Source organism: Nuphar pumila, chromosome 4 (assembly GCF_984573655.1).
Source record: "Nuphar pumila chromosome 4, dmNupPumi1.hap1.1, whole genome shotgun sequence".
Lineage (NCBI taxonomy): Eukaryota > Viridiplantae > Streptophyta > Magnoliopsida > Nymphaeales > Nymphaeaceae > Nuphar > Nuphar pumila.
This window is the reverse complement of record NC_143252.1, coordinates 145,905,873-145,919,088: the sequence shown is the minus strand read 5'-3', so window position 1 is coordinate 145,919,088 and position 13,216 is coordinate 145,905,873. Positions and strand designations below refer to the sequence as shown.

Below are 13,216 nucleotides of genomic sequence, written 5' to 3'. Positions count from 1 at the left end.
GTGACACTCGACTTTTGGTTCTATTACACCTGAAGGCATGCAAGCACCATTGTCACATTTTCTGGCATAACAATCATCAAGGCCCCCTTTGCAATCTGAAAAAAATAATTGAAAGAAAAACAAAAAGTAAGATAAATCTTTTATAAAGAAAAAATATTTAACTTTCTTTTTTTTTACATAAAATCAGGCCAAACTAAAAAGAGTCAGACTAAAATTTTTGTATGTTTGCTAGAAATATGAAAAAATGGTGAGTCTCACCTGTTTTTCGAAAAAAGTTTTTCTTTATTCCAAAACTTTTACTTGCAGTCAAACAGAGCCTAAAAGAAATCCGAGCATGCCAAGCGAGATTGTGAAGCCTAGTTATGAAAGTCATGTCATCCTAACCTTAATACAGTGTTTCGGTAATTTTGATTGTGCTAAAATCATAGCGCAAATCTAAAATAAAAAAGAACAAAAAGAAAAATAAAAAGGAGTCTCTTGTTTATAACGCGTCATTTTCAAGAAGAAGAAGACGGGTTCAGGGTGTCCTTGGTCTCATTGTCCTATTTCAGTCCACCCCCACAGGCACCCCGAGCAAATTCTGGGGCAAGGGTTGTCCCATTCACAGGGCAGCCCCGACCAATCAAACGTGGCACGGTCCCCCATCAGCAAGCCTGCTCCCCCCCGCACCACTGCAATCTGCAACCACGTGGCACCAGCACACCCCCTCTGCGCTCGTATTTCTGCTTCTGCACATCTGCTCCAAAACATTACGCCCCCCAATAGAGACCTCTCTCTCTCTCTCTCTCTCCAGGTTTTGCAAAACGTCGAAATGCACGACCCTCCTTTTTTTTAGCTTTGACTGACTGAATCTCTTTTGGTTTTGGCTGACCTCTCCCTCTCTCCATTCGATTAGTGTTTAGTAGCACCAGCACCACCATTCCCCATATATTTATATATATAGACAAGCACCCTGACCTCCCTCTTCCCCTCACCTCAACTACATTTTTTCTCTGCTAGAATTTTTGTGGAGGGGGGAGCGCTTGGATTCAATTCGATGGTCCAGGGCTGCCGGGGGCCAAGCTTGCGCTTCCATCACTCTCTCTCTCTCTCTCTCGCTTGCGCTTCTCTGTGTCGCTGCTCTATCTCAGGTATCTGATTCTTCTTCTCCTTCTTCGTATCATCTGCTGTATGTAGGCCTTCGTTTTCCTCGTTTCACTTTTTTTTCTTCGCTGAAGGATCGGCGTTTTTTGTCTGAACATCTCTTGCTGTCATTCGGATTTGATGCTTGCGATTTCATACCCTATGCGCTCTCTCTCTCTCTCTCTGTTTTTTTTTCAAAGTTGAAAAATACCGTAAGATTTCTGTGTTGTTTTTAGGTGTGTTTGTAGTGCATTTCTTTGTATAATATGGTTTAACTGCACAACGTGTTTTTTGTGGTCATTAATGTGTGAAAAATACATGCCTTATCGTTTCAATTGTGGGACCGGTACTCTTCATATTTCTGTTCCTATTGATTAGTTGAATTTTGTTTGTAGACTAGTTTGGTCAATCTCTTTCTGCTACTTTTCAGTATCTCATTTTCACCTAATCCATTGCCTTTTTAAGTCGAATATAAAGACTCATCAATTTCAATTGATGGAGGTATTTGCGTCCCACTTGAGTAAGCAATCGGTGTACTCATAAAATATCAGATTGGACCCACCCATAAGAGGCGATTTCGGTGTCTCATATAGTGCGTGTATATATACGTTGGATGTGTAGTTGGTGGTAGTTATCAATTTCATTGGTGGGCTGATGTTGGTGCAATGTGGACCACCAAATTCTGTTATTCATTAGAAAGTACCTTAACATCCAGATGGCTTACTTAGCAGCATGTTGGTCACTTAAGGGACTGAGAAAGAAAATGGGATACTATTGGTCCCTTCTTTTTAGCAAACAGGGATCTGGCATTGTGATATGTAATCTATCTTGTGAACTATAGTATGCCAAACTCTTTCCATATGCTCACACACACTTGCACACCTTTAAACTCACACTTATGTATATTGTTTACATGTGTTTCTTACTTTTTGGGTTCCTCCAGGTTATTGCACTGAGGGCAGCATCTATCTCCATTGTTACGTGATCCTGAATTGGTGGAATTGAAAATAGATTTATCCTGCTTCTCTGTGTGCTGTTCTTCTGTTCTGTGGCTTCGAACTGTAATAGTTCCATGCTTTCCACTGTAATTGAGAATATGGGCCTACTCTGCAGCAGACAACGACCTCTCACCAAAGCTGCTGTGGAAGAAAATGCTCAGGTTCGACTGTTAATCCCGTATCTAAATGGATCCAGTATTTTTTGTGTCTATAAGCAATGAAGATGACATCTCAAATTTCTATTACTTGAGCAGACTGATGCGGTTTTAAGTTGTGAGTGCTTCTATATGTTAGCGTGTGTATATTTGATGTCAATTGGTAGTCTTGATGTACAATGTGTTCTTTCTTCAGGCTGCAGAAATAGAGCGTCGGATTGCTCTGGAAACAAAAGCTGAGAAGCACATCCAGAAGATTCTACTACTAGGTAAGATTATATGACATTTCCATGCTCTTTTTCTATTGAAATGTAGTGCATCGGGCACACACATACACACCAGGTTTGTTGGTGTCTGGATGCCTAGAGACCCAGAACCTTGGTAATCATGGTTGCGATGCCCAAAAGATATTGAAACTTCATTATCCACCTGCCGTTGTCTTTACGGGGTTATGTTTTGTGAGGGCTGTGGTAGATTGTTAAGTAATTTCTTTTTTCCCCCAAATCTTTGTTCTTGTTTTTATCATCCTATTGAAAGTACAATGCTACTTATTATGTTAAAGATGAAGAAACATATTGGATTTCAGGTGCTGGAGAGTCAGGAAAGTCTACAATTTTCAAGCAGGTTGGATAGGCTTCACTTTGCCTCGAAAGTTGTAGAGTTACTCAAAAGAGTCATTATTGGCAGTCTCCTAATACATATTTATTACATGCAGATTAGGCTTTTGTTTCAAACAGGGTTCGATGAAGCAGAACTTAGGAGTTATATACCAGTTATCCATGCAAATGTATATCAGGCAATTAAAGTATGCAATACTAAAAAGGGTGTGTTGGTTGTTTCCCTTTTACATGTGATAACTTTAGTATCTGTTCTAAGTGGGAAAATTTTCCCTGTTGTGGCATGAGCTATGAGCTTCCCATCAGAGGTTAACCAGGGATCTTCTGCACAGATATTGTATGATGGCTCAAAAGAATTTGCTCAGAACACTGAGGACCCCTCAAAGTATGATTTGCCTCTTGAAAAGAAGGTTATAATCCTTTATCTTTTTCTCTTCTCCTTTACTCGTTTATGTACTTATTTACTTTGGAAATGCTTTTTCCTTTTATTTCGTGAGTTATTAGGTATTCTTTGTGTTGATTTGTTTGTGATCTGATTCTTGGAATGGTCATTCACAAGAACTGCATTAGCCTATGGCTTTTGGCATATTTACCTTTGATTCTTTTCTATTTTGGTATATTCCCTGTCCAAAATTGATTTGATGCTTATGTGCTTCATTGTTATTGAAACTACTGCTGCAACACCTTCATGGCTGAATAGTTAGAGGGGTTGTGTGATAGTTGGTCTGACTCACATATAGGTGAGAGGTGCATGCCCCTTGGTGGTGATTGCTGCATTGATAGTGTTTCTTTATCGGTAATTCGTGTATTTTAATTTTTATATTTTCATGGAGAAGTGGTTGGGTGGATGGTGGGGTGTATAAAGAATGAAAATATGCGCTTTGCTCCTTGTTTCTCGTGACTATCTTTTTCTTTTTAGAAATTGAGAACATCTTGATTTCTCTATGAGATTGATGGAGACTTTCAGACTTATGGGACAAAGGACTTCATTATTGGATTCAGAAAACTACCTATTCACATTAATTAAGACTTTTAGCTTCCTTTCCCTGATTTTTATCTTTGATGCTCTTTGTTGCTTATCTATGTCCAACTTAAATTTCTCTTTCAAAATTTCTACTGTTTTGATTTGATTTTAATTTGAATCCAGTCACATGGATGTGGCTGGGCTGCAAAATTATTTAGGTTTGCCGGTGTTTTGTTTGTTTAGTGGCATAAAGGCTCTGCATGTTTTGTAATATGCACATATCACAACACCCAGTTGCACAAGTGCAGCATACTCGTGTCTATGCTGGTACCCCTCTCCACAGGTACTGAGTGCTTCTAGGTGCTACCATATAGTCACACATTCTCTATTGAATGCGTGTGTGTCTGTCTATATGGTCACAAGAATTTCCAATATTTTGAATGATTGCTTTCTAAGGCCTTTCTTTAGAAAAGATAAAGACTCCAAAATATCACAATACACTAAAAAAGCATTCTATAATTTTGTGGTTTTTGATATTTTAAGAGATTCAATTTCAACTTTCTTTAAGTTTTTCAATTTTCCATTATTTTGTAATTTTTAATTTCTTTCGAGAGAACTCCTTGCCATATCACAAAACCGATATTTGTGACTAGTAACAAAACCATGAAGTATCATTTTTGAGATAGGGCAATTGAGATTTAAGTTTGAATACCCAAGAATTCTAGGTGCCAGTTCAGAATTTTATAGTTTATTAATGTCCGATGTGTTTTGTCCTGAACTTCAAATGCTTTTTGCTCGAGTTTGCAGTTTATGTGGTTTTGATTGCATGCTTATTTTTTATTTGTTAGACGTGTATTATGTGTCAATGGTGTTTTGTCCTTTTCTTTGGTTGGTTTGTCTTTTATCAGTGTGCCATTCATATGCTTCGAGATTACTTAGCATAGTTTAATGCTTTTGAGATTAAATCATTGTAGTTTGAACCTTTGGATTCATTTTATTTTATTTATTTTTTCCTTTGGTTTATCTACTAAATTGGGCTTTTAATGTCGAATAGGAGTTTGGAGAAAAATTATCTGTAATTGGAGGCAGGCTAGATTATCCTCTCTTGACAAAGGAACTTGCCCAGGAGATAGAGACTTTATGGAAGGATTTTGCAATTCAGGTTCCTATTTTTTCCCGTTAAATTAGCTTCACTTTTTGGAAATCTGCCAGTGCAAATCATGTTTCACCAATCATGCTCTCTGACAGTGGACCTTTGCTTTTAACTATTACTGTCACATTTTTATAGGAGACTTATGCCCGAGCAAATGAACTTCAAGTTCCAGATTGCACATTATATTTTATGGAGAACTTGCAGAGGTTATCTGATGCTAATTTCGTGCCAACAAAGGTTTCAGCCATCAAAACTTTCTTGCCGACTTGAATATTTTTTGCTTGAGCTTAATGCATGAATACTCTTGTATGTTTACATTGAGGTGGCTTGCATAGAAATACGGTGCCTAGGCTGATAAAACAATTTGTTGAGAACTGTTGTAGCATAAGGACAGGTTATTTAATAGGACTGTAAGTGGTCTGGGTCTAGTTTGGATGTACACAATGCCGATTCCTATTACTGTATCTAATTTGATTCACTCCCAATCCTTCTTTGGATCTAATTTACATGTAAAATAACTTAATCTGATTTAGATCTTTATTATTTTTATTTTAGTTTTTTTTTTGGATTTGATGACCTTGTAATTGACCTCGCCATTTATCTCATCAGATATGGAGATGGTTTGCCAAATCCAGCTAAATGTATTTATGTCAGAGTTGTATCCAACCTGAATATATGCTAGTACCGTTAACACCCCTATGCATGAATGATGCTTCTGATATCCTTTTTGTCTTCAACATTTTCTCTAATCATTTTGCAATGAAACAGATTCTTGACATCCATAGTCTTCTTTTCCTTTCCAGATGCTCAATATTTCCCTTTGTTTTAACAAAAGATATACGTTATTAATCTTTCTTCCCTGTGGGTTTGTCAGTTTGAATGTCCTAGAATGCTTGCCGTGCTGACTATTTTCTCTTTTGCTCTCTATTCATCAAAAGGAAAATAAAGTACTGGAATGGGCAAGGGAAAAAATCATAAAATAGACAAAAAAAGAAGAGGTTTTGTTTGGAAATAGAAATCCTTATGCACACATGCACACACAGCTTTGAACACTACATAACCTACTGTTTTTCTCATTCAGCGAACTTGCTGTTTTTTTTATGTCATAGCCTGCATACTTTATCTTCTCAGATTTTATTGGAACACGTGTTACCACATAAGAAAGTAATTTGTTACTGGTATGCCTGATATGTAGCTCCCATATTTTTTTTAAGAGATGCAGTAAAAAAAATATTGGTTTCCCAGGTTATTAAATTTCCACATGGTTAATGGTATGCTCAATAATAATACAAAAAGTGTGTGAACATTTGTAGAGCCACTTGTTTCTTCTTCCCACTGCATAATGTCTCTTAGTGACCATGTTGGTATTAAGCTTCTTGGCTCTACCTTTTTTTATCTTTGCAGGAGGATGTTCTTCATGCTAGAGTTCGAACTACAGGGGTTGTGGAAATACAGTTCAGGTAGCTTTCTACTTGGCACCATTCCAGGTTCATTTCTGTTTATTGCTTTAAATTCATTCTGATTTATCCTTCTATTCCCTTATAATATCACTTTTGGAATTGAACATGTTATGCATCACAAACAACTGGAAGTTCACCAAATATGTTAAGTACATTCATGGCTTGGAAGGTGGCTATGAGAGTCTGTGATTCATTATTTAGAACAAGAACTTGCTTCTATTTGCAACATATGTTTGCTTGAATTCAAATCTTCAACTGCATGAGATTGGTTTACTTGAAGAAGCAAAAGTGAATGACTTTTTTACTACTGTAGAATAAAAAAAATAGTGTATTGCTATAAGCCCTTGGTTAAAGGGGTTGTCAGAATAAACTCGTTTTGTTCTTTGCTTCTACTTACAAGGTTTTGCAATGACATGAGGTTAGTTGCACGGAGGACAAAGCATATTTCACTTATCCAAAATTATATGGTGAGGACAGTTGCATCACACATAATGAAGGAACAACCAGAAGTTTCCTTGCTAGTCAGTAACTGATATGTATCAAGTGAATGTGTCGGTCATAGTCCTCTTCTTTGTGTGGCTTGTTTGGTGCACTTTGTTGGGGTTATGGCTCAAAACTACCTAAGTTTTTTTTCTCATTTTTTCCTTCATTTAGCTTTGTTGTTATGGGTGTTGTGTTCTCTATAAAAGTTTTGTCCCGTATTGAAGGATTTTGGGGGACCTCTTGTCCTTTTATAGAGGGATGTTGCTCTGAAGGACAAAGCCCTCAAGGGACATTAGATTTTGGGCTTGTAGAAACCTCTAAATCCCACACTTGGATCTTGGATTTTGAACCTTGTATTTGGACTTTGAAATTGGATTTGGATTTGGATTCAGATTCGGTTCGGTCTGGTTTGGCTTGGCTTTGACTTTCCTTTTAGCACCTGAGATATTTTTTATCCTCAAGTCCTTTTTCAACCTTTGACCAGACTTGCAACTACCTTTGACTTTGCAATTATTCCTATTCGGATCTTCCTTAATCTTATCCGGATCTATTTGGACCTTGCCCAAACAATCTTTGCATGGCATTAAAGGAACAAACAGGTCTAGTAGCTGCCCCTTTTCCTTGGATTGTTTGACTGCCCCTTTACCTTACAGGATCATTTATATCTCAAATTTGCCCTTCTGGTCTTTTTTTTTGGCACCCTTCTTGGGCTAGCCATTTGGGCTTTTATGGCGGGTTGTTTGGCCAGCCTAGGCCCATTATGACTAGTCGTTGGGCCCTCTTGAAGGCCATTTATGGGGGGCTGGGGCCTATATCAACCCAACCCTCTCCCCTTTCTCTTCACTCGGCTCTCAAGCTCTCTCTTCTCCTCTCCTCTCTCTCTAGTTTCTAGCTCTCTATCTCTCCTGGGTTGAACCCAGATCCAGGTAGAGATCCAGACCCAGTTCCTGTTAGACAAATCCAGTTGGTCCAAATCTGATTAGCTCGAACCCAGTTAAGATCCATATTCAAGTTGCTATAGGATCCATACCCAAGATTAGGGGTGGGCATCAGGCCAGCCCGACCCGCTAGTGGACCGGGCTGGCCCGGTCAACGGCCCAACCCATCAAAGATAGGGCCTTTGGCCCGGTTCGAGTCGGCCATTGGGAAAACCTTGGCCCACCCGTTAGCCCATGGGCTTAATTGGGCAGGGCCGAGCCTATTTTATATATATATATATATATATATATATATATATATATATATATATATATATATATATATATATATATATATATATATATATATATATATATATGGGCTGGACCGGGCCGGCTCGTGTCGGCCCACAGTCTGTCCGGCGTAGTGCCCACCTCTACCCAAGATCCATACCCAATTCAACCCCAATCAAGAGGCTATTCATGGTGGTTTGTGTCGAGGTTGTTGGGCTCACCTAGTGCATGGCATGGTCCGATCCAGTGTTGTGAAAAGCGTTGAGGGGTAGCGAGACACTCCACCAAAAACCGAGGCGAGGCGTAAAGCGTAAGCCTCAAATTTTTTTTTGAAAACTTTAAAAAAATTATAAAAAATATCTAAAAATGCAAATAAATAAAGAAATGCTTTATTGATGAAATAGCAACCAATAAGAAATAGAAAATCTCAAATAAGTACTAAAAAATATGAGATTAACATATAAAAGTAACTAAAAACTGATTATATAATTGGAAAATATATGAGATTAACCAAAAAATGTTAAAATATACTAAGAAACTTATTACATAACCGAAATAACTGGAAAATATATGAGATTAACCTACAAAAGTTAAAATATATGAGATTATTTTAAAGAATATGAGATTAACATATAAAAGTAACTAAAAAAATGTTTACATAACTGGAAAATATATGAGATTAACCAACAAAAGTTAAAATATATGAGATTATTCTAAAAAATATGAGATTAACATATAAAAGTAACCAAAAAACTGATTACATAACTGGAAAATATATGAGATTAACCAACAAAAGTTAAAATATACTAAGAAACTAATTACATGACTGAAATAACTGAAAAATATACGAGATTAACCAACAAGAGTTAAAATATAGTAATATACTAAGAAACTTATTACATAACTGAAATAACTGGAAAATATATGAGATTAACCTACAAAAATGTTTTTGATTATGTCTCAGAAGTCTTGTTGTAAAAAAAAAAAAATGTGTGCCTCAGGCTTGCGCCTTGAGGCACAGAGGGCCGCGTCTCAAGGCGAGGCGCGCCTCTTGCGCCTCAAGGCGCATTTTTGATAACATTGGTCTGATCATTCGCGAGAAGGCAAAAGCTCGATTGTATCCTAAGAGCATAGTTGCACGTATACCCATTGCACCTAAGTGGGACAACTATCGCTCGAAAGACAGTGCATTTAATGCGTGCCTCAGATCTCACTGTTCAAGCTCTGTTGCCATACCCACCGAGTCAGGTATAATTTACAACACACTTTGCATTCATGATTTGTGATTCTTTCCTTAATGATAAATCTCTCTCTCTCTCTCTCTCTCTCTCCTGGTTAATATGTTGTAAAATATTCTATAGTTCTTCCCTTCTTGGTTTTCTATTCAATGCCATAAACTAGAAAGGCTATTTGAGTTATTCTTGAAATTGTGTATTTGGTAGAGAAATGTTAATATCCTATTTTTTTTAGTGATTTTACATTCAATGGAATGCTACAAATCCTTTTTGAACAATTCTTGGAATGTTCAGACTCAACGTTGTGTTTTGCAGCACCAAAGTTCATGTCTTCATCGTCTTCTTCTTGTTCTTCGCAAGTCCTTGAGATTTGCCAGAAAATGTTAAATGCTGATGAGAATGTCTCTTTGCAGTCCTGTGGGTGAGAATAAAAAGAGTGGTCAGGTTTATCGGCTTTTTGATGTTGGAGGCCAGAGAAATGAAAGAAGGAAGTGGATTCATCTGTTTGAAGGCGTCAAAGCCATCATTTTTTGTGCAGCTATTAGCGAGTAAATATCTCATGCAAAAAGTAATGTAGATCTGAAATTGCTGCATTTTATTGATTTTGTTTATTTGATGGTCCAGGTATGATCAGGTACTTTTTGAGGATGAAAATAAGAACTGTATGATGGAAACAAAGGAACTTTTTGATTGGGCTATGAAGCAGCCATGCTTTGAGGTTTTCTTCAGACATCAAGCTTTCAGTATTGTAGCTTTGAGAATTTTAATCTTCTGACAACTCCCATCCCTTTGTGCAGAAAACATGCTTCTTGTTGTTCCTGAACAAGTTTGATATATTTGAGAAGAAAGTTTTAAAAGTAAGTTCTATTATTCAGACATTTCATTATGTGAACTACTGCCAATGCAAGTTTGCTGATTTTCCGTGTTATGCAGGTGCCTCTAAACGTTTGTGAGTGGTTCAAAGATTATCGATCCGTTACATCAGGGAAGCAAGAGATTGAACATGCATACGAGTGAGTGTGCATTCTTAATGTTTTTAAAGTCATTGATCAACTTTTAATTGTTGTTGGGTCGGTCTATGGCATTATATGAGATGGATTTGTCTTGAAACTTCACAAGCCTGCCTCCTGTTTTCTGGAAACCAGTTTGCTGATGTATGTATTTGTTTCTGCAAAAACTGAATGGAAACTTTCCCAAAGATATCACCATGAAGATTGGGGATCCTGCATTAATTAATTCTTAAAGTTAAGCAAACAATTCCATAAATAGTGAAAAAGAAGAAAGAAATGAAGATAAACCATGCTGTATATGTGAATATCCTATTTCACATTAACTGATGCATACTTTATAAAGTTGGTTGTTGAATTGTTACATTTTATAATAATTTAAAAGCTGTGACAATATAATAAGAAAATGCATGTTACCATTTCAATCTCTGTGATGTGCTTGTACATCTGAGCTAGGCTTCTACTTTATTAGGTTTGTGAAGAAGAAATTCGAAGAGTTGTATTTCCAGAGGAGCACCCCAGACCATGTGGATCGGATTTTTAAGATATACAGGACAACGGCACTGGATCAAAAGCTTGTGAAGAAAACTTTCAAATTGGTAGATGAGACTTTGAGGAGGAGGAACTTAATCGAGGCAGGTTTACTATGAATTGAGCACGTATGCAGGCAAAATCCGTTGGAAAACTGTCAATTCCACCAGGAGCATAGTGCAATGTGCAATGACGACTGGTCTGTGGTCATGTTTCTGTTGCTTTTTTTGCTGTTTTCTCCTTTTCAAATTTTTGTGGTGGATCTTTATAGTTGTGTAAATGAACTCTTCTAAATGAAAGATGTCAGAAATTCCCTCTTAACCTGTTATTTTCTGCTGTGAGGATGCGACTTTTATGTTCTCACAGAGCAGAAATAGGCTTCTTTCCAGGTTTTTGAAGTGTTTTGGTTTTCTGCTTGCTGAACGTAGGTTGGAAAGTCTTAAAAGGTGAATTTATTTATATTTTGTTGGATTTTCGTATAGTAATACTAGTTTTGAAGAGACAGTTGATTAGGTTGTCAGCCTTCTTGAGTCCTTTACAAAATTATGCCCGGTAGTTAATGGGTCCAGCTACCGTGATCCAAGACTGCAGACCCGTGATATAGAAGACTCCAGCTCATATGAGAAGGATAAGGAGATAAAGACTCTGCAGTGTCTGCACAACTCCAGCTCATCATGTTTACATGAATGGAAAGTTTACAAGTGGAGGAAAGAAGAATGAGAGTTGCATATCAAAGAAAATAAGATAGCTCAAGAATCCCTTGAATGTGTAACATTGAAAATAGGAAGGGATTCTCAAAATCCAACTGACTTGTAAACTGGATGTAATGCTGATTTAAATAGAAAGATATTATATATAATCACCTCCACATGGCATGGGTGAGAGAGAGAGAGAGTGATACTCTCATCGTGGACGCAGCCAAGTTGGCCAAACCACGTTAAGTGTTTCTGCGTGTACGTATATCTTCTTCTTCTTCTTTAATTAGTGATTGCCATCTTACTCGTGTGATTATTATACCTTTTAATCACTACTTTCTTTTTGAATTTATTATAACCCTAAGAAACCACACAAGCCTGCTAGAGCTATGATAGTCATAAAACTTCGAGGCTAAGAAGACCCGTTGGAGGGATGCCCCTTGACTGACTGACTGTCCGTCAAGCAAACAAGGCCCCCCACTACCCCAACCCCCCGGTTTTTAATCACTATTTACAAGCTAAGCTAATAAACAGGAGTCGTAAGAAAATCATACATGACCACCGAGACAGAGATTATTGGTCGGTGATCCACCCACCTCAGAACTTGGGGGAGTTTCACACGTTTGTTTTTTCTTTGATGGACACAAGTACCCTGGGATTCATTCACATGTTTGAGATGAGGAACGTCTCGTCTGGTCAAAACAGTTGCTGACGCGACCGCATTGGCCAACACTTTTTACCATAAGATGACACGTGTTAATAAAAAAATAAAAAAAACAATAAAAGTATTTAAAGCATTAAAAATTAAAAGAAGTACTAAAAGGGAATGCGCTCTTTGTAGAATGGATTTGATCCCAATTCGGTAAGAAACGACCGATCCAGGCCTATATTCTTGCAACAACGGTCGATTAATGTCGCCATACTTGGGGAGCCTGACCCGAACCCAAGAAAGAAGCCGGCATGATATTTTAGATTGCGAAGACAATCATGATTGATACCAACAATCCATTAGCCTCAAGGGGTTTGGGCCTTGGACACACTAAACGGGTGGTCAAGGTTCTATTCCCATTAGTGTCAAACCCTTCCTTGCATTAATGAGGGCAAGCGATAAACCGTAGCTCAGCCAAAAGCCGGGCGATTACTGAGGGGGGTAAGAGGCACGCCAACAAGGTATCTGATTTTGAAGGTTGCTCCAATGAAAAACAAAAAAAAAAAATCATGATACCCACATTCGTTCGTGACAATGTTTCCAAAGTCCACAAATCAGATCCGAGTTTCATCCAGTGTCTGATTAAGATCAGCGATTTTGCATGTATACACTATTTTTAAAAAAAAATAAAATAAAAGGAAAAAAGATTTTACTGGGTCTGTTTTTTCACGATCCCACCCTAGACCCGGATTTAGGCTCTGCTCCGATTTAACGTTAACTGGCAAACGGTGCTTAGACTTCGGAGACAAAAAGAAACTCTCGTGACACGTGGCAACGAATGCCTGCCGGGCTTTACCCGTCAGACGACAGATCTTATTTCTTACGCACGTAAAAACTGCTATTGCATGCATCATGCCAGCAGAGGAAAAGCCCACC

General features: G+C 37.7%; 1 protein-coding gene and 1 long non-coding RNA gene across 2 annotated transcripts; both read left to right on the top strand.

The window, feature by feature from the left end:
• Positions 1-1,011: 1,011 nt before the first annotated feature.
• On the top strand, positions 1,012-2,567 carry LOC149841537 (uncharacterized). The gene is made up of 3 exons (XR_016431668.1): positions 1,012-1,130; positions 2,066-2,281; positions 2,472-2,567. It is a non-coding gene; the product is annotated as an uncharacterized LOC149841537 (long non-coding RNA).
• Positions 2,568-3,182: 615 nt separating this feature from the next.
• LOC149841536 (guanine nucleotide-binding protein alpha-2 subunit-like) lies at positions 3,183-11,214 on the top strand. Its single transcript, XM_090005283.1, has 9 exons — positions 3,183-3,302; positions 4,911-5,018; positions 5,145-5,246; positions 6,414-6,469; positions 9,812-9,946; positions 10,023-10,116; positions 10,196-10,255; positions 10,332-10,411; positions 10,878-11,214. Exons 1-9 carry the CDS (start codon positions 3,183-3,185, stop codon positions 11,053-11,055), a joined length of 933 nt encoding a protein of 310 aa, XP_089861409.1. The 3' UTR covers positions 11,056-11,214.
• Positions 11,215-13,216: the final 2,002 nt, after the last annotated feature.